Here is a 27,161-nt window from a genome sequence, read left to right as displayed (position 1 = left end):
ATGGCTGGGAACATTTTTATTCCGGATATTTATAGAAATGACACAAATTTGAGTGAGATTGACAATGGGACTGAACATCAGTTATCTGAAATGGTGTCTACGGAGTGGGTGGTATTTCTATCTCTCCTATACTCACTAACTACCTTACTGTCTATCGTTGGTAACGTCTTAGTGGTCATAGTATTTGTACGTGGACGGAGATCACGGACAGACTTACGCCCGTTTCTCATAAATCTAGCTATGGCAGATCTGATAATGGCTGTGTTTTGTATGCCTTTTACATTTGGAGATACTATATACAAAAGTTGGCTGTTTTCTGAGCCAATGTGCCCAATTGTGTTGTTCATGCAAACGCTTTCAGTGTCGGCTAGTGTGTTCATCAACGTCGCCGTCGGAGTAGACAGGTTCATTGTTGTTACATTTCCTCTCTATTCCAAGGCGTCCCAGGCTCGTTCCAAGCAGGTCATACTGGCCACCTGGATATTATCTATATGTATAGCATCAGCTGTTGTGCCATTCGCTCACACTCAACGAATCAGAAATACCACAAGGATCAAATGTTCCGAAAGTTGGCCGTCGGTTCAAGTACAAAGGTCCTATTCAGTAGCCCTCTTTGTCATAATATACCTGTTACCTTTACTAGTTCTCTGTGTAGCTTACAGTATTGTAGGATTCGTGCTGTGGAAAAGGACAACTCCTGGAAATCGGGATCAGATGAGAGACATGTTACAACTGCGGTCAAAAATTAAGGTGAGGTAATAAATCTGTTAATTTCGCATGTCATCAGATATATGTAGCAGTTATTTATATGCTCCACTGTTATCCATACACTATTTTAGGTACAAAGAATTTGACAATGAAATAGTGTTTTCTAAAAGGCCTTAAAACGTTGCGTCTTCCAAATAGATCGAAATCCCAGTCAATAACCTAAAGACAAAAATGATATATGTTCTAAGTTAAATGTCGGTAATTAGATTCCAAATTCTGTATTGAGGAGACCAAGATTGACCAATGTTCCAAAAAATATAGGGAATGTCATGTAAAAATGTAATAAATTGAGTGTTGCTTTCACACTTGGCTGTTATCGGTGTCATCAGCACATTGACTACAAGGCCTGGTAAGTTCCATTGAAAGGTTTCTGGGAAGACTGTTGAATTTCCCTTTTCTGTTAAAAATTAGTAAGAAGGATTGAATTTTGTCTTTTTTTTTTTCAAGATATTGTGCTGTAAGATTTTGATACAGTAGAGGTAAATAATGAATTATTTTGATGTTTATAATTTGTTATTTCATCTGGATACACTTTCAATCTCTCTAGTCAGCCTTGTCTGCATACATTTCCTGTATACAAAAGGAATTGGGCTTGCTTAATAACAAAGGAAACCTATACACCTATACATTATGCAAAATCTTTCAATATCTTTCAAAAGACGAAATGCTGGATAAATATGCATCGGTATTACAATAATTCTGATTACCTATTAATGATAAGGATACGGACATCCCTCGTTTATACTTGATACCTAAACTTCACAAGAATCCATATACAACGTTTTATAGCTGGCTCGTCAAACTGTTCAAACAAGCCTTTGTCTAAACTACTAACCACTATTCTAACTACTATCAAATATGGGTTACAGTCTTATTGTGATACTGTTTACTCAAGAAGTGGAATTAATAGTATGTGGAATTTTAAGAACTCCAAAGAGCTTTTGACCAATCTTCAACACCCTCTTCAAAAAACGTTTCTTCTATAAGAACATTGATTTTTTTTCCACCCTATACACCACCATATCACATTCGAAACTGAAGGAACGCCCTTTCTTCTCCAAAAGAGGTGAACGGCGGTATAAGTATGTGGTTGTAAACTATACTGAAGCATCCTAATCAAAGAAGAAATATACGAAGTTCGAAATCATAAAAATAATCGAATTTACGGTTGACAACATCTTCATCGAGTTTGGTGGTAAGATCTTTCAACAGACTTTTTTGCATACCTATGGGACCCAAATGCGCCCCTCTTTTGGTTGACTTGTTTTTGTTTTCATACGAGTCCGGGTTCATTCGAAAACAAGTCACAAAGATCTTGCAAAGTCATTTAATTTCACCTCCAGAAATATTGATGAAGTTTTGTCTTTAATAACATGAAATTTGTTTACCACGTCCATTGTATATATCCATGGGAAAAGGGAATCAAAGATTTGACAGACTCTTCTAGCTGCTTATCTGGATCTTTTCCTACAACGAAACCAACATGGACAGCTTTCCACCAAGCTGTATGATAAACGTGATGTTTTCATTTCCCCTATTATGAATTTTTATATTTTTTGATAGCAGTTATCCCTGCATCTTCAATCCCTTTACATGTCACAATTAATTCGATATTCAAGGACCTGTTGTCATTATCACGATTTTCGTGCAAGAAGGCATCAACTGACTGACAACATCGTGAAAAAAGAAGTTTAATAGTCGCCATAATGATCCCATTGAGGAATATCTTATTTCTTTGTGCTACATGAAGCTGGACGTAATTGTTTCTTGTTAGTTTGCCTGTTTGTTCCGTTGTCGTATACCTTGTTTTCATTTGAGAATATGACATTAGTTACTTGGCCAAGGTTTACATGCGGATGTCGTCGACGAACCAGTAGACGCTTACTCCATGTACTTTCCCAGGAATCTCCGTGTCTTTTGTTCCTATTTTGCCCTAATTTTATGGAATTAGAGATTGAATTACAATTATGTTGCCATGTTGGTATTTTCTTGATGTTTCTTGATAAGTTACCATCGGACGAAATTACATATAAATATGCATTATCTAGTCCGATGTGTTTACTATAAGGATTGTTTGTCAACATGTATTGAGAGAGTATCTAGATAAATTTACAATCCATAAACATCAAAACGAGTTTGACGATATAATCTGATTCCTTTCAGAAATATATTTTCAATTCCAGCCGGAGCAGTTATTCAATAAATCCAAATTGAATGCCCCCTTGTGGCTAGTACTCCGATACACGGCCTAGAACAGTTATTACAGTCAGTTTCATGTAATAAAATCCTTAAATGCAGCCAAACCCATTTTCTATCCTTTATGCGATTGATCAAACTGAGGTCTGGTCATAACTTAGTAGAAACTATTGATACGTACAGATTATATTAATGACATTTAACTCTGTTCAAATCATTGATAGTGACTATCGGTATAACATGATGAATGCGCTCTTGGGGCTAATTCAACTTATCACTTTTGCAGAGTTTAGTAGTAACGTATACTAAGGAAACGATCAATATATTTTGGAAACATTTTGATTTCTCGTTTATCATGGTATCCAGGCCCCACACAGACTAAGGACAAAACTTTTTTTGAGCTTGTTCGCCAAGAGATTCGTTGATTTGGAATCTTCAATAGTTAATTGCAGACAGGGAGTAAGAATTGTGTCTGTTGTATTTGATAATTTAAGAGCGGCTAAATTTGAGATCGTCATCTATCCATTTACTTTACTGCGTTATCTTTCAAACACCTTGCCGAACGAGAAAAATTAAAAGAATCTAAAACTAGTAGTTACTACTACCACAAGTATGCTTTGAACTACCAAGACAATCGTTAATACTCATGTATTATCATGACACTATTCCTTATTCAGCGGAGGCACCTCTTTGAGAAACTTTCACTACGCAGTAAAATAGCGGTGAAATTCAGTCAGCGAACCAAGAGCAAACACAGAGAAAATATCAAAATTTCATGGAGTGTGAAAGATTCCTTGGTTGAAACGTACCTGTGAAATCCTTGAAAAAATATACTGGTGAACATGTACACGATAATGGATGTCCCAAAGATATTTTATTTGGAATTTTGTTTGATGAAACATAATTGAATTTGCAGATGTTACAAATATCTTCCAGCCGTAGAGGTGGTAATGTTAATGCAGTCAGCCGATCAATATATCGAAATACTGCACAACTTGATTTTATTATCTCAATAGGTGCCCAGTGTTCGAGACGGCTTTATCAACATAATTGGTTTACGTGTAAATGCAAATCTTTCAGAACATATATTTAAGTTTACAACGATTTTAATCAAAGGAAAGAAAACATGATAGTATATCATGGACAAAACATGAATATCAACAACGACAGAAAACGTTAAAAACAAGAAGAATGAATTCATAAAAAGAGAAGTAAATAATAAACTGTTTGAGGTTGTATGTCCTCACAGATGCCAAAATCAAAATGAAGACGATGTCCGTGGATAGTGGACAACTGACGGTTGCATATATAGTCTCACAGACATGCTTTAATTTGGACACGACACAAAACCATGTTATGTTACACTGTTGTCCAGGCGAAAACTATTTGGCAACAAGGAGTATCCTTTTGACGACTTTGGTATTTCATAGTTGCTTAAACTCGTAGCCTTCCACACTTGTTCAGATTCTCGATTCGAATGCCAGAAGAGATTTTACAAAGAAGTAATGTCGTTACAGAAAAGCTTGATTATATCTTACAAACTTACAAACATGCAGGGAAGACATCAGCTCCAAAAGAAAGCAACTTATGGCCATCTTGTAGGACCGACAAGTCACATTGACACATATCCTTATTTCCAATATACCGGCATCAGTATGATCCGATGTTAATTCCTGTTCATGGTGTAGTGCGGCATCAGGGACTTCTATTGTTTTAAACAAACGTTATTACATTTCGAAGTGGTACTTCAATTACATTCATTAAATAGCAACAGCGAATAAAGGCACAAATGTTAGGTATTGAGTGACAGTGAGCATGAAGCAAGCATTCCTAAGAATTGGTTAATTAAATAGTACAATACATGATTTCAATTCAAATTAATGTAAACAGTTAATGAATATAAAGGAAAACCTAAGTTAAGTTCAATCTGCCATATTTATCTGTTTTGAGTTTTATTATATATTATATTCGATTGTCTTGCGGGAAAGTTTTATTTTTTGGGACACATTGACACTGAAGCCGGGCAGGAGCCATCATTTATGAATGACTGTACGGTTTACTTCTACACGGACAGTTGGCACTGTCAGTAAAATGACACGCCCTATTTCGTATCCTTACTGTCAATGATCGACGTTTGTTTATTGATCGAACATTTTTGTTATTAGCGGTGTAATTTGGATGATAATATTCATGATCAAACAAATTCATGAAACTGTAATTCATTTACCGACCTCGCTACCTAACCTCAATAGTAATATAGAGCTCTTTTATTTACACAAGTATCCTGTCATCGCCATGGGCATGTTTCAACCCACATCAAGGTCATGACTTTGTACATACATTTTAATGGAATCAGTAAACAACGTTCATGTTTGCTCATGTCGTCTCTAGGTTGTGACTACCATCAATGACGTAATCATATTATATACACCGCTCACTATAGAAATAATACAATGTCCACTAATTCTACTGTCAACCATCTTACCAGTTAACCTCCACTTTCTGTTTTCCTTTGTACTATCATTTTACGTACCTATTTCTCTACTACAACGGTACCAGATTTTTTTTTCTTTTGATGTCAAACATCAACAGTGCTATCGTAGAACTTTTAATAGGCTTCACTACTAAAGAACATATCTTTTTGCTTTGTGCTTTTAAGATCATTATTGTACAAGAGGTATATATCAAGGTGAAATATGATATAGTGAAGGATGCTGTCCCGATTTTCAAGTTAGTCTGTGCCTCTTTATCGTTTATTCATTGTTTTTTATTGTATATAATGAAGCATTACATCTAAAAGACCTAGATGTAATTTGAGTATTTAAGTATGTATACTGACCTGCCTCTGTTAATGGTATATACATGTAAGCACACAAACAAAGGCATCATTGGTAATAAACAACATCCTCAGAATTTTTAGAAAGCAGAAAAATGGATGAAAGTCATGTTTTACAAGAAGGTCATTTGTTTTTTATGTCACCGAGGGAATCTAATCCCTGCTGAGCATGCCTAACTCTGGTTACATGCTAGTGGATATAGACAGTAAAGAACACAGCAGAATATATGTACCATTCTCAAATCGATATGACGAAGCAGCAGATTATCCCAAAACGTACTAAATCACATATAATTATCTGTAGCGCACTAAATTACCATTACAATGCTTCACTGTTGCAGTTTCGCTACGGTTATGTCGGGAATTATGTAGTTTCCAAATATTTCTTTAAAAGAGTTGATTTTTAGGACTCGCAAAGCTAGAAAAATAGTTTGTGTTATAATAGTCAGTGCTTTCCTTGTTAGGTTTCTCGTTGCTAGAAAGTTTTTTATGTAAAAGGAGTCGGTGCTTTCGTTCGCTTTATGAAAACAAAAGTCGGAAACCAACGGGACTCATGATAAACAGATTGAGTTCGAGTTCTCCTTTGTAAATTTCCCCATCCTAGGTAGAAATGTTCGTGCTTTCCAACATCTCATGTTAAGACATCCCATCTAAATCTATGTCCCCAGTTATTTCCTGTTAACTACGGGCAGTTGTCGGGTAAGTTGACAACACTGGGAATCCTTTGATCGATGTTGATATAGATTATGAGCGGATTTTATGATTTTGTGATAGCTATTGTGCGACCTTAAAGTTCAATATGTTATGTCCCGTTAGTATCCCTTTCGTGATTTCCGTTTTACGGTTCCTATTCACTGTGTCCTTTACTTGGGTTGATCTACATGTATTTTGCTAGTTATATCAATGAGACAGAATACACCTTTCTTATTAACAAACTTGGCCTTTTTTCTCTTAGATTTTATAACCATTCCTTGGTAACCTTTATTTTATCGTCGGTAACAGCAGGTTGGTTCAACTACAATTAATCATTCTACAAAAAAGCATGATTAACCTCGCTTGAATATTGACTTGTTACTTTGATCAGCATTAGTAAAAACTTTTAATGAAATCAATCTATAGATGTTAAACAGAAGAAAACAGTTGACTTATAGTGAGATGATAAAACAAATCACAATGAAACTAAGGCAAAATATCAAAAAGAAGTCTTTATACGGAGACTTAAAAAAATGCATAAGAATAACAACAATAGCAAATATCCCGGCACCATCGATGACACCGTAAATTAAATCTTGGTAAATCCGAGTGAGCAACGCCATGTTCCCAAACGAGACCACGACAAACCAATAAAATCCAAACACCTTCGACTTCAAACGGTCTGGATTTAAAGTTACTAGTTCATACCACCAATCAGGGCAATCAAATATCCATAGAAAATTAAGCATTACCCTCAGTCAAGTTTTCCAGTAATTTGTCAAGAATACTCATCGTAGTTGGTTGTCAATTTGCCCCCTCATGCCAACAGCATATCAGCCACTACTCCACATCAATTCAAAGCCACCTTTTATAAAGATTTCGGACCATTATTTAAATTACATAATCCTACACATTGAATTGGCACACAGTCAATAACTTCTGGTTATCGTTTGCCAAATGCCGAGTCTTAACCACAAGTTTCAAGTAATGTGGGATTGTGTATATGGCAGTAAAAGGATTGAAAGTGCTGCAAAGCCGTTCACGGTGTGTTTCTGACGTTCGAGCTGCAAACAGCTTGGCATAATAAAGTTCATAAAGAACTGCTCTCTGTCAAATCTAGGTTCTGCATATGGACTTTGAATGTTTAGAATAAAAGTGACAAAGTAGTTATTGCCCTTTTAGTTGGTAAATTTTTCTTACTCAGTCGTTTAAAAATGTAGTTTAACCATGGTTTGTGATAAGCTGTATACATCTAAAGTCATTATGATCCACGGTATTCATTTGTTACTGTGTTACAGTGGCTATTTTTGTAATATAAATAACAGACAAACCATATGTATGTAACATAATTACTGTTGTTTGTTTTGTACTTCAGTACAATATCTACCTTAGGCTATTTTCAATGATGTATAAATGAATTAATCAAACAATCAATTCAATAAATCAATAAATCAATCAATCAATCATTGTTCAATCAATCATTCAAAAACACTAGGCAATGCCGACAGCCAAGTTCACTGGGCAGTGTTACTATTTAATCACATCCCTAATATGGGCTAGCAAAGACACTGAGCAGCGCCTCCGTTACATAGAGATAGTATTGGCATTATTCAAAATTAACAATTAGATCCCCATTCACAAGTGTCAATTGTCAAGGCACCTGTCACTGCCTACGGTCAAGGACAATAGTCAGGGCTATTGGTAAAAGTAATCAATGCTTTTTGGTATTGTTGATTTTCATTTTTTTACGTTTTCAGTCAACAATGAATTTACATAAAACTTACAGAAAAGGGAATTTTGAGCGATTTACATATTTAAACATTGAATTCATTGATAATTCAAAGTGATTTACTTGTGATACTGGCAGTCTGCCCTGCGTTCCATAAAGGCAGTACTATATCAAGCATGAAACAGTCAACACAGAAATGCTTAGCATTCAATGATACATTGACTACATCAAAAGATCTGTATAATCAGCCCATATCTGCAACCATCAAGTGCACATGTATGAACCGTGTATATGTCGTGTGATAACCTTAACCAGTGCACATTTACCAAGGGAGCATGGTCCACGGCACGCGCACCTCACGTGCTTTGATGTCTCAACTATGTGTCGATAATGGATCACACTACCTACCAGATCATGTCATTCGTTCATATAGATAATAAAAAATATATAGATTAGTCATGTGAAACATCACACTTGGTGTCACATCAATATGGTGAACTTAAAACTCCTACTTATACATATTTACCTTAATTACACCATCAATTCCAAACGGGTTTAAGCTGATAAAATAAAATACGAATATAATTTCCAAGAACTGTTTTATGTTTTAAAAAATATTTTGCTCTCCGTAATTAGTAATATCACAATATACCCAATATACCCGATAGTATGCCTCTTAATAGTGCTAACGAAATGCTGCGTACACTGATTGTGCCAAGAGAAGTGGCAATGAGTAGGCAGTACTCTCTTAATTACAATGCCAATTGAACAAATGTAGCAAAACACACTCATTCGATATACAACAGATAGGATGATATAGGGTGGTGCTATCAGAGAATATATTATCAAGAAGACAGACATAATTGATGAAGATAACGATACAGATATCTTTTAAGCAAAGGCGATACGATATACTCTCGGTGAAATGATGATAATAATACAAGTATTAGCAATATTTTGTTATAAAACAAACACAATCGATTACAACATGGTTATATGGCAAGCACATGCAGTATATTAATGGTAAAAAGAAAACATGGTAATTCTAATCATGGTTAAGAGGCAAACATTAAAGATATAAATGCAAATAAGATAAAAGCAGTCAATTTATCTATAATAGCTACAACATATTTCATCTAGGTCTGGAAGCTAACGTAGTGTTTTGATAGTATTCAAGTGTTCTTTTCTTTCTTAATTCGTTGAATGCAAACTTGATAATTATTACCCGCAGCATATGCTCGTGTCTTTAAATCTGGATGATTACCGAAGGAAACGTAATGTAATTCTTCATCACAGACTGAAACATAAACCAATGCTTTTATCTGAGGGAACACTGATGGAAACATAAACGTGCAATGCATCTGAATAAACACTGACAGAAATATCAACAAGTTTCTTTATCGAGGCTGACTTAATCCGAGGAGCTGATCAAAACAAGTCAACAAATACCTTACAAAGTCCCTAAATGTATTGATAGTGGCTGTAAAGGGATATTTTGCACATGCCAGCAAATTATTTGCTGTTTTGTACATTTTTAGACCTCTTTCCAATAATTTAAAGTCTATTTTCAGCATCAAAATATCTTTTCCAATGTTAGATTGGACATGCGAAATTGGCGGAAACGTCTCCTGCCCGCATCAAATCAATCTGTCTAAATATAGTACATTAGATAATCTGAAACTGAATCACTGATTGGTTCATACACTTAATTGTATTAGGTATTGTACAGGTCTGTATGGTGTTCGTTACTGCTTGGATTGCATCTGTCATGTATGCTTTCATATATACACAAATATGTCACACTTTTCGCCTGATGAAATGCAAACCTTTTGTGACTCAATCTTGGTCGAACTAATGTTTGTAAATTGATATAACAAGATCTATACAGAATGTCCACAAATTAGATATTGTATGTTTGTTTATAATGTCATTGTGTCATTTTTTTTTTATCAAAATGAGTACCAAAAACTTTGTGAGAAGCTTATAAAACTATCCATATCTGGATAGCGATATTACTGTATCCCAACCTATGGTGCTTCGATGAAACAGAAAATCTTAACACGTTACTTTGTTGTTCTCGGTTTTTTCATTAGTAGCCAAGTAAATCTTTCTTTTGTTCATATGGTGCACTAGTTTCGTCGAATTTTAATTTGAATTTACATTTTGTTGACATGTCGATTTTTGACATAAATCTACAACAATAGAATCGTGTAATAAGGCTATTACCTGTTCTGCAGTTAAAAGGAAAATTCTAACGTTTAAACACGCCATATTCAGATTCACGAGAAGGGTGTGCATTGTAATGCAACCTATATCTTAGTTAGTAATCCCTCGGTGACTAGAGCGTCTCCCAGCTTCACTGAAAAAGAATTAGTTCACATCTGTCGATCTAAAGTTCAAAATACACCTAGGTTCGGTGTATTGTTTGAATGATCACTCGTCTTGCGAAGTTGACAGAATGCACTAGTTACCGGAACAAACAGAACACACATTTCTAAGTCTATATGTACTTTAGAATCATATTGCTATGTCCTACTGCGGTCTAAGATTATCACGCTATCTACAAACAGTAATTCGTTCCTTTCTCACAAAATATGTTTATTTTTTTTCAAATGAAAACTCATAAATCAATATGATAAGAATTCAAAACATTGATTTGCATAATGCATAGTCATACCCATACTTAGAAATTTCCGCGTCCATATAATTCATTATAATCAAAAACGAATCTATTCCTCCTCTGACAGCCGACGCAGTCTTGAATAACATCAATACAATGCAGCTATGCATCTTGGGGAAAAAAGTGCCCGCACAAACAGCTTCTGTCAATTCATGGTTCACAGCTTTAAAAATGTTAAAGCTGTATATAAACACACACACGTAGTGAAAATATATCTGTAATACTGAAAAACATGTTTAAATATGACATAGTATAAGCCCTAATCAGCGATAATTTTTACTAGACGTAAACAACACATTTAGAATTACTGAAATTTTATGGCATAACACTGAAAATAAACCGTGGGTCATTCCTAATATTCGTGACACGTATAGAATTGTACTGCAACTGAATATATTATCTGACTTGTAACTTAAGATTACCGTAAGGGTCTCAACTGCTTAAAACAAAATCATTCATAAGATTTACTATCCTCATTTATTCCAATATATAACGGCCATACTTTTTACACGACATAGACAAAGATGTCGGCCAAAGATGTGACAGAACCTGTATTCAAATCTAATATCATGGAAGAACATAATTGGATTCCATAAATGAGTTCTTGGCGTGTTGATAAGAAAAGATAAACTGCACTGTGAATGTGACATAGTAATAATACCAACGTTGTTAATACCGTTGGTGTCTGCCCAACCGTATTGAGGCGCTAATTTACTTTCACATGCACTTCATGTTAAAAGGTTGACCTCAATTACGATGTTTCATTCCATTATGTTGCAAGCTATCCGTCCATACATATAAACCACTATACGTCATTGTAGTCTCGTGTGTGTCGTTAGTGATACTTTCAGGTGTACACTTGTTGCGTCGATCTAATTCCTCTACAGAATCTTCTTGAATGTGTATCCAGATACATTTCGTAGTGAAATCACAATGAATATTCATTATTCATACGTCGTTAGAACCAAGGAAAACCCTATTTACATACATGCGCATTTAGTGAATACATATTACAGGAGATATATAACTCCATGCATTTCTATGAAACAATTGTGTTAGGTCAGACATTTCTGCCTTTAACATATGAGGATGTCATTTTCTTTTACGATAGATGTAATAACAGCGCATTACCTTTGTAATGCTTCTGTTGTATTACATCTAGAGAGAGGAAACGGACACGGTGCTTCAAACTGTCCGAAACATCAATAGCATCCCTCTGCCATTCATCAATATTCATTGATACAATCATATCCCAATTATCCCTTAGCTTTTGACGATGTGATCATACAGAGATACTGTTGAGGAGGCATGCAGACATTTACTGAAACTTTACGATTTTTCTAGAATTTTAACATGAGCTTTGACTTCGCTTTGGAAGACATTGGTATATGGTAAACAGCGTAGTGGTGCGGTGTCCTCATTCAAGATCACTGGTGGTAAACTGTTACGTGAATGTCCTGGGTTGAAATACAAAAGTCAGCATGGTCATAGAAACGATGTTTACAAGTGTTGTCAAAGTCCAAAAAATAGGTCGCAATAAAAACCTCGACAGCTTAACTGCTTCTGTTTTACAGGAAAGACCATAGCTAAAATATCGTCAGGTTAATAGCTTCTCCACAATTAGCTTCTTCTACCTCTACTTATAAGTATGGTCCAACTGGACACTTAGTAACTTGTTATTTAAGCATTATAAATCATGTTAAGCTACGAGAGTTTTTCATGAAGGGCCTTAAATATCCCCGTCCGTTTATTGAAATATGAATTTCAAAATACTTGTTGATTCCATTGAAAATAATGTCAGAGAATAGGTGAAAAGAGAGCATACTGCGCTGAGTTCACTTTTTGAGCGGGTTACGTTCATTTGGTCCATCATTCTTAAAAGAAAAATAAAACACAGGCCAGCTTCCTAGATCCTGATGTAAAATCCACTCTTCAAGATTTACATGACAGGTGTGCTATTTTGCGTGTTTATATGGGGTCCAATAGCTTGATACTTGTCTGCAAACATTATTACATTTCCTGTATACAAACAGGACTATGCTTGCTTGATAACGAAGGAAACCCCACCTATACATAATGCAATCTTTCTAAAGACGAAATACTAGCTAATATTGCTTCGGTATTACAATAATTTAGATTGCCTATTCCAGACAAGGATACGGACCTCTCCATTTAAATTGGATTCCTAAGCTTCACAAGAATCCAAATAAACAACTTTTTATTGCTGGCTTGTCTAGCTGTTTATCCAAGCTCTTATCAAAACTACCAATAACCAGTACTATCGAATCAGGGTTTCAGTCTTACTGCGACACTGTTTACTCTGAAAGTGAAATAAATCGTATGTGAAGTACTCTAAAGAGCTTTTGACCAATCCTCAAAACACCCTTTCTCTGTAAGATCATTTCATTTTTCCACCCTGTACACAGAACGCCGTCGTTCACTTGTTTTGAGGGGTTTTCTTCTCCAGAAATATGAACGGCGGTGTAAAAATATGGTTGTGAACATGCATCAAAAACAAAATCAAAATTAAATCGTAAAAAAATGATCAAGTAATTAGTTGGCACCATCTTCGTCGTGATTGGTGGTAGGATCTCCCAACAGATTTTTGGCATACCTCTGGGTCTGGGGTGTAACCGTGCTCCAATGCTGGCTGACTTGCTATTGTTTTCATGCGAGGCTTAATCTACTGAGGAGCTTATCAAAACAGGTCACAAAGATCTTGCAACGTCCTTTAATTTCACATTCAGATATACATTGAGGACGGCTTGTCTTTAAATAACAAAAAAAAATACGTCCATTGTATATACCCACCAGAAATCCAATAGACGATAGACTTATCTACAACAGCCGCAAACTCGGTCTTTTCCTTCAACAAAACTAACCTTGGACAGCTCTCCAACAAGCGGTATGATAGATCTCACAATTTCAACTTCTCTATGTTGTGTTTCCTTTTTTTAGATAGCAACATTCCTACATCCCAAAACTATGGTGTTAACGTGTGGCAATATATTCAATTGTCAATGGCTTGTTCTCTTCATCAAGCCTTCCGTGCAAGAACTCGTCAACTGATGGACAAACTCGCAATACATGGTTTCAAAAGAGACAGGTTGATGAAAATTATGGGGAGGCTTTGCGGTTCTCATTGAGAAATATTTTTTTCTTTGTGCGATATGAAGCTGGTCGTGTCTGGTGCTCGTTACAGCGTGGTTTGACGCTTACACGTGATCTTATTCTCCTTGTACGTATTTCAGGAATCTCCGTGTAAATCTTTCTTTTGTTGGTTTTATGCCATAGTTTTATTGAATTTGAATTTGACTTTGGATTACGAATGTATGTATATTGTTGATATTTTCTTGTTGTTTTCTGTTCTAATGGAAAGCCCACACATAAATTGTCAGGTTAACTTTTTCTTTTTTACTGGATAGTCCACAGTTGAATCATTCTTAATTTAAATGTATATGTACAGATTCTTAACCGGAAACGACAATACTAAAAAATAATAGGAACACATTTACAGGCTCTGAATGTTTGTTACCAACAACTATGACCACGGAGGGATTATTTCGATTTGAAATTAGTTATTGATTGCTTTAAAATGTACCGCAGAATTTCAAATATATGTATAATGCTATCATACTGTGAGAAACGTGTGATATTCAAAACGCAACCATTGAATGGAAAAATCATCCAGTAGTTAATTGTTAGTCTGACAGTGCAAAATTTACGACGACAGCGAAATTCTAAGACTATGTTTTGCATTAAATACACGTTTTCGTTGTTCGAAGTTATATAGGAAATATATTTTTTTTTATTTTTTCATTTGAGGAACCCATGACAAAACACTGGCGCCTCTCCCAAATAAGTGCTCTAGTGTAATACAGACGCCTACCAGGCATGACGCCGCTAATGTCATCAGAACCTTCTGATAAGTCCAGGCGCAGCTCTTGCTATTCTAGGCGGTAGCGTTACCGTTACGGACAAATTGTGATAGGCCAAGTGCTGTTCGTCATGGATTTCTGTTACCATGGAAATTAACCTCTCTTTGCTAAAGCATGTTCTTAAAGATTTTTGATGAGAATTATCAGATTGGAAAATAATTGCCATTTAAAATAGGACGATTTGAGAATAATTGACATTTAAAATACAATGATTTGAGAATAATTGACATCTAAAAGCAAATGATTTGATAGTAAATTACGTCTTAAAACATGGAGATTTGAGAGCAATTAACATCCTATCAGCTGATGACATACGATAAAGACATCCTAACAATCTAATTGTATCAGTTTTTAGGGGTTTTTTTCAAAGTGACGCGTGTCGTTTATATCAATCGAAAAAATGTTTTACAAAACCCATGACAATGTTTCTGTCAACGTGTTGTAGGATCAAGAGATATCAAAATCGTACATTTCACAAATACTCAAGAAATGTTATGTTTTATTTCCGGAATAATGAGTACAATAAAGGAAAGAATCTTAAATAGCAAAAAATAATAATAATCAACAATGCAAAAAATGCAATCACGATTAATAGTGACTATGCCCACAATCATATCATTTTTAACTCAAGCAAAAACGACAATCATTGAGCTATGTTAAACTGAGAAGTGTGTAGGTTATTGACTTAAAATTCTGTGTAATCATTATGGTCCTTAAATGTCTTGTTTAAAAATTAAACGATTGATATATTGATAACTTAACCATAACTTTGATATACTGAATTTCGAATCTCTGGTATAAAATAAACTACCTGTATGTAAACACTTAAGAATGGCCGATATTGTATATCACTTCTTTGCTGTCCTGCTTAATGCTTTACAATGTGGCAGTGTAACGAACGGTGTCCCGATTTTCTGTATGTTTAGACCAGTATTAGACCAGTTTAATGTCCTGGTGGGTGCTTTGGGCAGAATACTTCAGTTTGGAAACATTATAATGTTTGCACTATCTCCACCCTATCAGAAGCTTGAACGAAGCTTACACTAACGTATGTTATAGGAGAGAAGTTCTTATATCATAGCTATCTTGAACAGTATGTGTCACGTGTCAATTACTAAACGATTACCTTCATGACGTTCAACTTCCAATGCTTTCTTTTTCTGCCATTATAATCCTATATACATGTAAGTTTTAAAATAGTGTGACGAAATAAAGTTAAGACTACGGTCGAAATAGGACGAATACGTACGTTCGGTGATAACAATGTGTTTTTACAAGAAATCCGATTCGGATACACTTTGTTTAAAACCTAGGATTAGGTCATGATCTGATTTCCGACTGGGATTTTTTCAGCATCAGCCATAATTGAGTTATACTTGGCTGATAGTGTTGTTGGCCTGTAGTTTCAGGTCATCTAGTTTGGTGCGTGGATTTTTCATCCTTTCCGGTTGGTTTATCAGGGTCCTGTTCATCTATTACACAATTCCTAGTTTTTACATTGGAAGACATAATTAATCATTTCTGTCTCACTCTTTACATAGCATGTTATCAAAAATTTGATAAAGTTTCCAATGGACGATGACGAGAAATGATCAGTGAATAACAAAAAAGCTTCAAAAAATGTTCATATTTATACAAAAGAGGAATAAAATTTCCCTGCCCACAGTAAGAAAAATATATGCATTTTGCACAGTAGTATCAAGGTTAGGTGAATTTTGATTGAGAATCACTTAAACTCTACATCTGGAAATGACATATGTCAAATATTTTAGATATCAACTTGATATTGAAATATTGTTTTGGCGATAACATAACTTGTTTAATCAACAGTTTTAATTTTGTTTTATTTTGATCAATTCTTCCATTAATCATTGACACGTTCTGTCAGTATCTGACAAAAACTTTTTCTGTCGTATATCAGGCTTGTTATTTTTTATTATTCACAACCAACTTCATCTCCAATGAAGCAGATGCAAGTTAATTAAACACTGCCGTAGAAGTAGCACGGAAATTGATATTTTCCATCAGCAGAAGGCACTATATACCCTTCAGAACCTTCTATAGTTTGATTGAGGATTGTTTAGCAAGCGACTGGCACCTGTTTCTAGAATATTGGAATTATAAATATAGTTAATCGTTTGTAATTTGGGCCCCACGGATATGTATGATTCTAGCCTAATTTCAAACTAAGGGAAGATAACCTAGCTGAGTATTTCTGGTTTACAAGATCACACTATCAGCTTCTCGTACATATTCACTGAAGAAAGAGACCCGTTGTATTTAAAGTTACTGATGTGAATTCTCATCTGAACTGACCATGTTACATAGTGTTTTCCGTACATTAATTTGTTATCAAGTATCACATATTTTCAATTAAAAAAAAAACAGTTTGAAAAGATGACTTTAAAACAAAAACAAAAAACAAACAAAATACAAAAAAAAAAAAAAAAAAAAAGAAGATTTTTATCCATGATATTAAAGCTCAGTATTTGGAAAATTCCTGGTAGTCCGCGTAACAATAAGCAATTCTTAATTCAATAAGATTTGGCTCGTACTCAGTTTTACCCAAAATATTATATTCATTTTACCGCGTTAATAGGCAAAATCTTGTGTTCAAAATCTTAATGAAAAAAAAAACCGCATAGAATTAGCTTTTATTGAGCTGATACAATGATAACTGACTATATCGACTTAGAAAAAATGAACAAGAAGATCAATTTCGATTTTACATGTGCATTTAATTTCAAATCATTTTTATACTTTAGATTGTTAAACGGAGTACGGACAAATAAACAAAAATATAGTTATAAGGGTTATCATTAAATATCAAATCCCCATTTCACAGCCTGATATATTCGAATTTATCGACGTGTCTGTTAGCAACTATGGTGATATCACTCTACAGCGAAACAGCAGCTAATTGAACTTGTATTTGTTAGGTCGTTGGTGTACTTTAGGTTGTCTCCCCTTGTCCTATTGCAGTACATTTTGTTGGTTTCAATCCAACGAGAAAGTCTGATGTTTTGCCAACAGTAATGGAATTATCCCTGTTTATAGTTCCTCTGTGACTACTGACCCACTATTGAAACAAGGTTTAAGTGTTTGTGTCTGACAATAGGAATTAAAATGTTTCTCAAAACCCCTATAAAAATCAAAGAATAGTCCTGTTACGCATAGCTTCAATTCCTCTTTGTCATCCTTTCTAGGATATGTCCAGTTGAATTCACAAATACTTGACGATTATAGTGAGTTAAGGTTTATCTTTATCTAACTAACCCATATACTTTTATTTTACATTTTTATTTAGTTTTTTTATTCCATTTCGAGTAATTATTGGTTACTGTTTCTGTTGCTGATTTTTTGTAGCCTTGTTCTAATACTAATTTAGCGTAATTGAAAATAGCATAGCATAATAAAGATACGGAAGTGAATAACATTAGAAAATAAGACAATAAAAAACTATACAGACTTGTGTTCGGTGTGATCATTGTATAAATAACTTTTAACCTATCTCACCGTGACAAACTCAAAACAATCCGGAAAAAACGGTAATATCATTCAATTCGTTAGTGTGAAAACGTTACTTACGAGTTGAAGAGACAATCTTCAGCATGCACTCTTCTGAGGAGGAAAAATACTAGTTTAAAACTTTTGTTCTAGTGATGATTTTTCCCCGGATAAAGTAAAGTAATCTGAAAGTAAATAATTTTTATTCTGAATTTTTCGTGCTAGCCTTTTAAAAATAAATTTACATCTGTAATTGACGGTAATAGAATGATATCTAAATGGTAAGAAAAAAAAACACATTTGAAAATGTGAAATTTTCATTAGATTTGACGAGCTATAAACTACTGCATAGCAATTCTTTAAAATGATCGAGACATTTTCGACGCCATTTTTCCTAGGATCGGTGTACTTTAATTTATGAAATCTTCACCAAAATAGCCAGTTTTATCTAAGATAAATAAACAAACAGAAAAAGTACCCCAACAACGGAATTGTTGACGCTATTAACCGAATGTGAACTACCTCACACATTATATAAAGCGTCTTTTACAGCCATAGATAGCAAAGTACATCAAAACTTTAAAATCGAAGATATGATATGTCCCACTTCCGGTCAAACATCAGAGGTATTCATTCATAAAACACACGTAAGCCTCCTGTTCGAACTCTTACGCATTGCTCATCAACAAAATTAAAATCTTTAAATGCAAAATAACACAGAAACTTGTCCTCTTCATATCTGTAATTAATCTATAAAAGATTGATAATGTCTAAAGATAAAAACCTGTGTGTGAAAGATTAAGAATCGGTAAAAAAAAAACATGTCTGTGATGAATGTGGAATGTATCTTCTAAAAACGTTTTTATCAATAAATTTCAAATTTGTTGCAGAGATCCTTTCCAGCGTTAAATGCGGAATGAATCCACACAGGTTTCTTAATGTATAATTTGTCGACAGAGATATATGAGGTTTGAAGATGTAGAATATGCCTCTAGAGGGACGTATCTTCGTTAGACCGATCAGTAAGTCCCTATAAGGGACTTGTTACGGCATCCTTAACATGACAAGGACTACGAATAAGGAGTGATATATAACCTGGTCCGAGGTTCATATACGATATCCAATTAGTAGGCCAACAGAGAGATGATATTGATCTACAAGCGAACTGTCATCTCTGACAATGTTTTAACATAGGAGAGCAGGAAAACTAAATGTGTTAAAACATCACTTACCCATAATACTGAATACCAGCTAGAGATATAGACATCACGTACCCACAATACTGAATACCAGCTAGAGATATAGACATCACGTACCCACAATACTGAATACCAGCTAGAGATATAGACATCACGTACCCACAATACTGAATACCAGCTAGAGATATAGACATCACGTACCCACAATACTGAATACCAGCTAGAGATATTGACATCACGTACCCACAATACTGAATACCAGCTAGAGATATTGACATCACGTACCCACAATACTGAATACCAGCTAGAGATATAGACATCACGTACCCACAATACTGAATACCAGCTAGAGATATTGACATCACGTACCCACGATACTGAATACCACCTAGAGATATTGACATCACGTACCCACGATACTGAATACCAGCTAGAGATATTGACATCACGTACCCACGATACTGAATACCAGCTAGAGATATTGACATCACGTACCCACAATACTGAATACCAACTAGAGATATAGATATCACGTACCCACAATACTGAATACCAGCTAGATGAATTGACGTAAGATATTCGAACACCTCCCCTTAAAATGTATATGCCACGATATAGCTTTGTACATATGTAAGATTTATACAAAGACACTGGGTTATAACATTAATCATGGATCTAGTCGGAAATAGAGACTATGCCAACTCAAAAATAGAATTACAACGCCAAATCCTATCGATTTGGTCATATTTAGAAAAACAACATCGAAATGCAGACTTTTAAACAGAAAATTAATTCAAACTCAATTTTAATGACACCACGGCTGAAAATCTTCAAAAGACATATTCATACGGGAAGGGCAATTTCTCCTGATTTATAGACGGTAACCTCAAAGTAGATAATGACCAATTCAAGTCAATGTAAAGGTAATAGCACGCCCCGAAATGATAGTAAACAACAATAAAACCTCAGGTTATATTAACGGGCATCAACTATATTATATTATACAGTACGATATTTCCCAACGAGATAATATGACGACAATTACACAAAGCATTGTTTAGATGTTTACATGTATAACGCTTTGGTTACTCTTTTGGTTGAAAAACAAATCTTGAACTATATGTGCAATACATTTGATTTTATCTTTATACCAGCTCAATCCATTATCCTACAAATTCACCAAATCTGAGATTCCTTTATATCCTACACAAAAGCATTTCCATGGACGAAGTGTGTACCGGAGGATTGACCAGTGAGTTAAGCATATCACCTATATGCACTTTATTGTAACCATCTTCATTTTTATCGGTATATACATTGAAATTCCAAACTATCGAATATTGGCCAATTTGTATGCATGATTTATTTCTAGGACATCAGGATGGTTGTAGAAACAACAAGAAAATATCAAATTATCAACCGGAACTTAATTCAAACTCAATTCCATAACACTCGAGCAAAGGCGGGGGTGTCAGATTAATTGTTCTCGAAGGTTAAGCTTCACTCACTATGTAAATCTTGGTCAATTTAAGATAGTGGTTCACGATCCCCAATGAGAACTAGTAAACAACGGAACTAACACGTACACTAATGAGCACCAAACACGTCTAACTTTTCATATCGCATTAGAATATATGGTTTTCCCCAATGAGACAATTATAAAGACTATAAAACTTCATTCTCATCAACCTGCATCTTTCGAAACCCTGTGTTGTGCTTTTGTCTTTCAATTGGCGATATCGTGTGCAAAAATCGTGGTATTGAGAATAGGTCCTTGAATTTCGAATCAACTCTAACGTTTAAGTACCGCAGATTGGGGATTCAGTGATGGTAACGCTTCCAAGCGACATAAACAGGTACTTCCAGAATAAAATCTTTACTAAGTATACAACATACAACGGCATGATAATAATCAGCAAATTTCAATATATAGGTGCTCTTTGAAAGGGTAGTAATTGTTCTGTTTACTACTTGATAGACACATAAAATAGCATGTCACAAACAAAAATAAATTTATATCGTGATGGAACATGTTATAACTCGATCCAGATGTGTAGATTTATACAGCTAAAACAGTTCATTGATTGTGCGTGAGGAGACTATGAAGCGTCATAGTCACAAAACATGTATATTGAAAGTATACATCCCCATCAAAATAATGGATCAGGCATATTTTGGATATATAAAATAAAATCTCGTACGCTTTGAATGTTTTTACGTGAGGACTTGATTAAGCAGTTAGATGAAGAACAGATTTTCTGAGAAAGTTGTGAAACATAGATAACCGCATTGTTAGATAAGTTTAAAGTACAAGGCCAAGTCGCTAGAGTTTATTGATCAGACAGCTATAAATCATCTTAATGAGGAACAGACCTGCTACACAAAACAACAGTTCAAAAGCCGAGCTTTATATCCTGTAGTGAAGAGTTAATCCTAGCCGCCTCTTGCCAAAGTAGTTTGAAATTCCTTCCTTAACATTTTCCGTTACAGAACAGAGTGTTATCTTAGAAGTCAAACGTTTCACATCCACTCTGATCTGTGTCAGTGACTGAGAGGAAACATTTACGCCGAATCCCCTCAGGTCTTGTAGTTATCTCTCTTTACCTATTCTTTGTGTTGTGTCGATGTAGTGATACACAACATCGCTGTTTGTACTGTTTGTATTTCAACTTCTTCAAAGTTGTTTCATTAATCACAGCGAATCTCTACAGCAGAACACATGTATACTTACTGTGAAAATTTTAGCGAATTAAAACACAGGTAAACATATTGTGAAAATATTAGCGAATTAAAACACAGGTAAACATGCTGTGAAAATGTTAGCAGAATAAAACACAGGTAAACATATTATGAAACTGTCCTCGGAATAAAACACAGATATACATATTGTGAAAACTGGTTTGTTTGGTGATTATTTTTTATTGCAGTAGGCCAAAAATTGTATCACTGTTGAACATTTATCAAATAGATAGGCAGATAAAAAGGAAGGATGTATAAGTAAAATAAATTAGTCTCATTTTAAATTGAACGTCACGATTTATGTCCGAACGTACAAGTCTGAGCATCGATAGAAAAGTATGTTATGTTACATTCGGTAAGATACATTCTAACCAACTACATTGATGATATTCGTATAGCTGCATGGCTGCGTTATGTAGTCTTTTCAAAAGTAGCAAAAATAGACACGATATCATAGATTAAGTTGTTAGATAATATAGCGTCAAGCATATTGCTGTTATTTCCTAATCGCTTAGGAGTAAGTAGTTATTCTTGATAGTCTGCCACAGGCGGAAAACAATAGACACCTAAAATAAATATACTATACAGAGTGACCATTAAGATTATTGTAAACTGAAACATATCTATCAGCAATACATTTCTCTACATGTATTTAGTTGAGAAGAAGCGATGTTGAATAGTCTAATTATATAATGAATACATTGTAACCTGAAGTAACCAATAACACAGATATATCGAATACATTAAAGGTGTAAGGTATTAGTATAGGTGTTTAAGAGTTTAATGTACAACTTTCTGTAGGTAAGCAACTTTATCAAAGGTGTTAAATGTACAACTTTCTGTAGGTAAGCAACTTTATCAAAGGTGTTAAATGTACAACTTTCTTTAGGTAAGCAACTTTATCAAAGGTGTTAAATGTAAAACTTTCTGTAGGTAAGCAACTTTATCAAAGGTGTTTAATGTACAACTTTCTTTTGGTAACCAACTCTATCACAGGTGTTTGATTTCAAGCTTTCTTTAAGTAAGCAATTCTGTCAAAGGTGTTAAATGTACAACTTTCTTTAGGTAAGCAACTTTATCAAAGGTGTTCAATGTACAACTTTCTGTAGGTAAGCAACTTTATCAAAGGTGTTCAATGTACAACTTTCTGAAGGTAAGCAACTTTATCACAGGTGTTTAATTTCAAGCTTTCTTTAAGTAAGCAATTCTGTCAAAGGTGTTTAATGTACAACTTTCTGTAGGTAAGCAACGTTATCAACGGTGTTCAATGTACAACTTTCTTTAGGTAAGCAACGTTATCAAAAGTATTCAATGTACAAATTTCTTTAGGTACGCAACTCTATCAAACTTGTTTGATATACAGCTTTCTTCGGGTACGCAACCCTATTTTGACGAGCTATATCTATGCAGGTCATCTGCGTCATTTCAAAATAAATTCATCATTTCTTTTATTTCCATTATTGTCCCTTCGCTTAATAGTGGACATTTTGACATCGATGCAGGAGAAGAAAACTGATGTATGGGTTAACTACATGTACTATCAAAATACATCATTTCTTAAAGACATTTATAGAAAAGATTCCGATGATGAGAATTCTTTTTCAATGAGCAGCAATCTAGGAATGTATGTATTTACAAAAATATTCATAACATTTTATTGAGTTACGGAATATCGCTGACAAGTTTTATACTATCTGTGATTTTGACTCGCCTACTATTAAAATCATTCGGGTGATATTGTTTATGGTAGAGTGTAGAGGGTATATGGTGACAATCTACATTATAAGATGTATCATTGTACAAAGAAACAGAAATTGAAATTGTTTTGATGAGGTACTTTATAATATATTTTTATTAATTATTTCGATTAAAGTGTTGTATGTGATTTCAAATTATATTATTGTTCATCTACTAACCGGTAATTATCACAACATCACTTACAGCAGACAAGGGTTTCAATTTATGTACAGATTTTGGATATGAGACATACATAAAATCCTTCTGGATTATCTCGAAAGTTGGTTTTCACACATATGCAACTAACGTTTGTTCTGAATATTGAATCATTCTCAACAGCTGAATTATCTTACAATATGTTGGTGATAAACAACGGCTAAATATTCCATATTTCTTAATTGATTAGTAGAGATATATCTCAGGAACATTTAGTTCTTTAATTTATTCCTCCGCTGAGCGAAACCTCTCCTTATCTGCATCTCTTTAACTTCACATTGTCAGTTTATCTGTCAGTTGCCGACAGAATATTTTTTTCGAAACCTGGATCTAGATTTCATTAAGATATCTAGTGAAAACACAGGTGAGTGTGTTTACGTTGGTCTTGAAATTCCCAGTGACGTAGCCGTTGATATATCAGTGTTGTTATTTAGCATGCAAGTGTCAAGGTTTCAACACTGATGCTGAGAAGTGTTATAGAAAAGATAAAATGCTATATTTTCAATTATCTCTTGTTTGTGATGTAGTGCACCTGCTCAAATGAACATGCTTCAAAAGATAAATTCATATACTGATATAATCTCCGTTTTACGTTTTTTTTTCAAAAACGTCTGAATTAAGGTATTGTTTTTTTCTGTATATAAGACTGTAGAGATTTATCTGTTGATGTTTTGACTCCTGTTACTGTTATACACTGATTCTATTTCATTTCAGGTTTTGAAAATGCTCATCCTGGTGGTGCTCATGTTTGGCATCTGTTGGCTTCCGCTCCACGTGTTCATTATGGTCGTTAACTTTAACCCGGAACTGCTTCTGTATAAATCTGCGGACGAAGAACACTTCTATCTCGGAATGTACCTAGCTATTCATTGGCTGGCAATGTCGAACAGTTTTGCGAACCCTTTTATTTACGGCTTCTTCAACGAAAGCTTCAGGGTAAGCATGTATAACATATTAAACGAAAATGGTTGGAGGAATGTCTACCCCTCTTAGCTAAAGTCGAACATGGTCGTTACTAAATATAGAATCGGGAAATGGGTTAAGGAAAACAAATATTAATTTGATTTGTAATACATGAAACATTAGTTAATTATTAGTATCTCCAAAGATGTCAGACTATAAAAGAATTTGAGCCGTTTGTTATATACCAGGAACATATCTGTTATATGTGGTGGAAAGTTTCTAATACATATTGTAAGCTCTAACGTAACCCGTAAAGATACCTAGGATATCTCTTATATTTACCTCTGTACTTCATGGGATAGAAACCAGCAAGTGTATATTTCTTTGTTTGTTTTGTATAATTCAGATGAAAAGATCAACTATATTTTCAGAAAATATTTATCGTAATAAATCGCAGAAATACATTCATCCTTCTAATGTTTCCTTTTTTCAAAATACATTAGCTGGTGGTGGCTAACTCAGTAAACAGTACACGAGAGGCACATCATACGGAATATGGGCGAACTGTCTCATGAAGTATTTTGATCATATTTCGTTCGAAAAGCCCAATAAAGAGTCACAATAAAATGGAAAGAATTATAGATTTCCTTGTTAAGTTCATATCTTTTATATTTCCAAACATTCCTGTGATACAACCAGAACAAAATAATTTCTTTCTTTGTATTTCAAATACCCATGTGTCCAAATTTTTCACAGAGCATATCATTATAACTGACGAACAATTTACAAATTCACTAAGCTCATGCTCAGATATATCACTAATGTTTGTGTTATTAAGAATTTCATTTAACAAGTGAAGGGAATAGTTCCCTTTTTCATTGTCATCAATGTCACAGCCGAATCTGTTGAACTTGTACTGTGGACTTTCCTTTCTTTTTGGTTACAACCTCTTTACCTCACATTTTGTATATTATATTACAATTAAGATTTATTAACGCTGCAAGCATGATGGACACATCGCAAATCTGAAGAGGTTTAAGAGAAATAAAGAATTCATGAAACACATGCAATGAAAAATGGAAAACGTGTTCAATGTTTGGTCACATTGACTCATCAAGATGATTAACAAGATAATCTGACTTAACCTGTCGTGATTATCCTCTAGATAAGTCAGCATAATTTGGTCAAGCGTCGTGTTAGTTTAATGACTAGTCTCAATGATTATCTCTAGAAGTCATGTGACGAGAATAGAACATAAAATAACGGGATAAAAGAAATACGCCACTAAAGAAAAGAAAATAATGAAGGCAACATTTTAGTAAGAATGACGTAAAAGCATCTTGTCCTTACGACTTTGGTATATGTTTCAGGCTGATTTAATTACATTGGTGTACACCTGGTTTCCTTGCTGTGTATGTTTGAAAAATGCTGTTCCTGTATCTTCAAGCGCCCGCGGATCCGATTATCAAACGTTCATACGACACAGAAGTAGCGCCCGAAGTGCATCTTCCAGTTCATGGTCATCGAAGCAGTCCTCTTTACGGTCTATGGCGAGCTGTGGTAGTATAACAACTTCCGAAGGAAAGAGTGCTCCAAGAGACACAAATCTCAGGAACAATTTATTGAGGAAAAATTCTGTCCTCCTTGACGTCATAAGTATTCAAGCCAAATCATCCAGGACAAATGGCCCCCGAGATGACGTGTGACCCCACGAGACATCAGTCGTTTATCAATAGAAATTCTATATTGGCCGTAACTGTGTTGGCATAAGAAATGAAACATTACTACACAAAGGTAGTTTTGTTGTTCCTATGGGTCAAATCTGAGGTTGCGGCCACGATCCAGTCTCGTTATGATAGAGTCTGGTTGGGCGATCAGAGATGTATGATGGATAGACGGCTGGTGTATAACTATCCTTTAGGAAAACAGACGTATTCTTGACGACATAGAAGGTGACTGTAATGGAATAACCGTTTAGTCCTAGTACTTACTGCGCTAGTGTGCGAGTGTTTTGCGTAAT

General features: G+C 34.6%; 1 protein-coding gene across 1 annotated transcript; it reads left to right on the top strand.

The window, feature by feature from the left end:
- Positions 1-26,847, top strand: LOC132551400 (prolactin-releasing peptide receptor-like). The gene is made up of 3 exons (XM_060215540.1): positions 1-750; positions 24,953-25,174; positions 26,512-26,847. The coding sequence occupies exons 1-3, from the start codon at positions 1-3 to the stop codon at positions 26,845-26,847; spliced, it is 1,308 nt and encodes a 435-aa protein (XP_060071523.1).
- The last annotated feature ends 314 nt before the right edge of the window (positions 26,848-27,161 follow it).

This window comes from Ylistrum balloti, unplaced genomic scaffold (genome assembly GCF_031769215.1).
Source record: "Ylistrum balloti isolate Yb309-2 unplaced genomic scaffold, AGI_CSIRO_Ybal_v1 Utg370196, whole genome shotgun sequence".
NCBI classification, from domain to species: Eukaryota; Metazoa; Mollusca; class Bivalvia; order Pectinida; family Pectinidae; genus Ylistrum; species Ylistrum balloti.
Note: the sequence above shows the minus strand (reverse complement) of the source record. Positions and strands in the feature narration are given on the sequence as shown.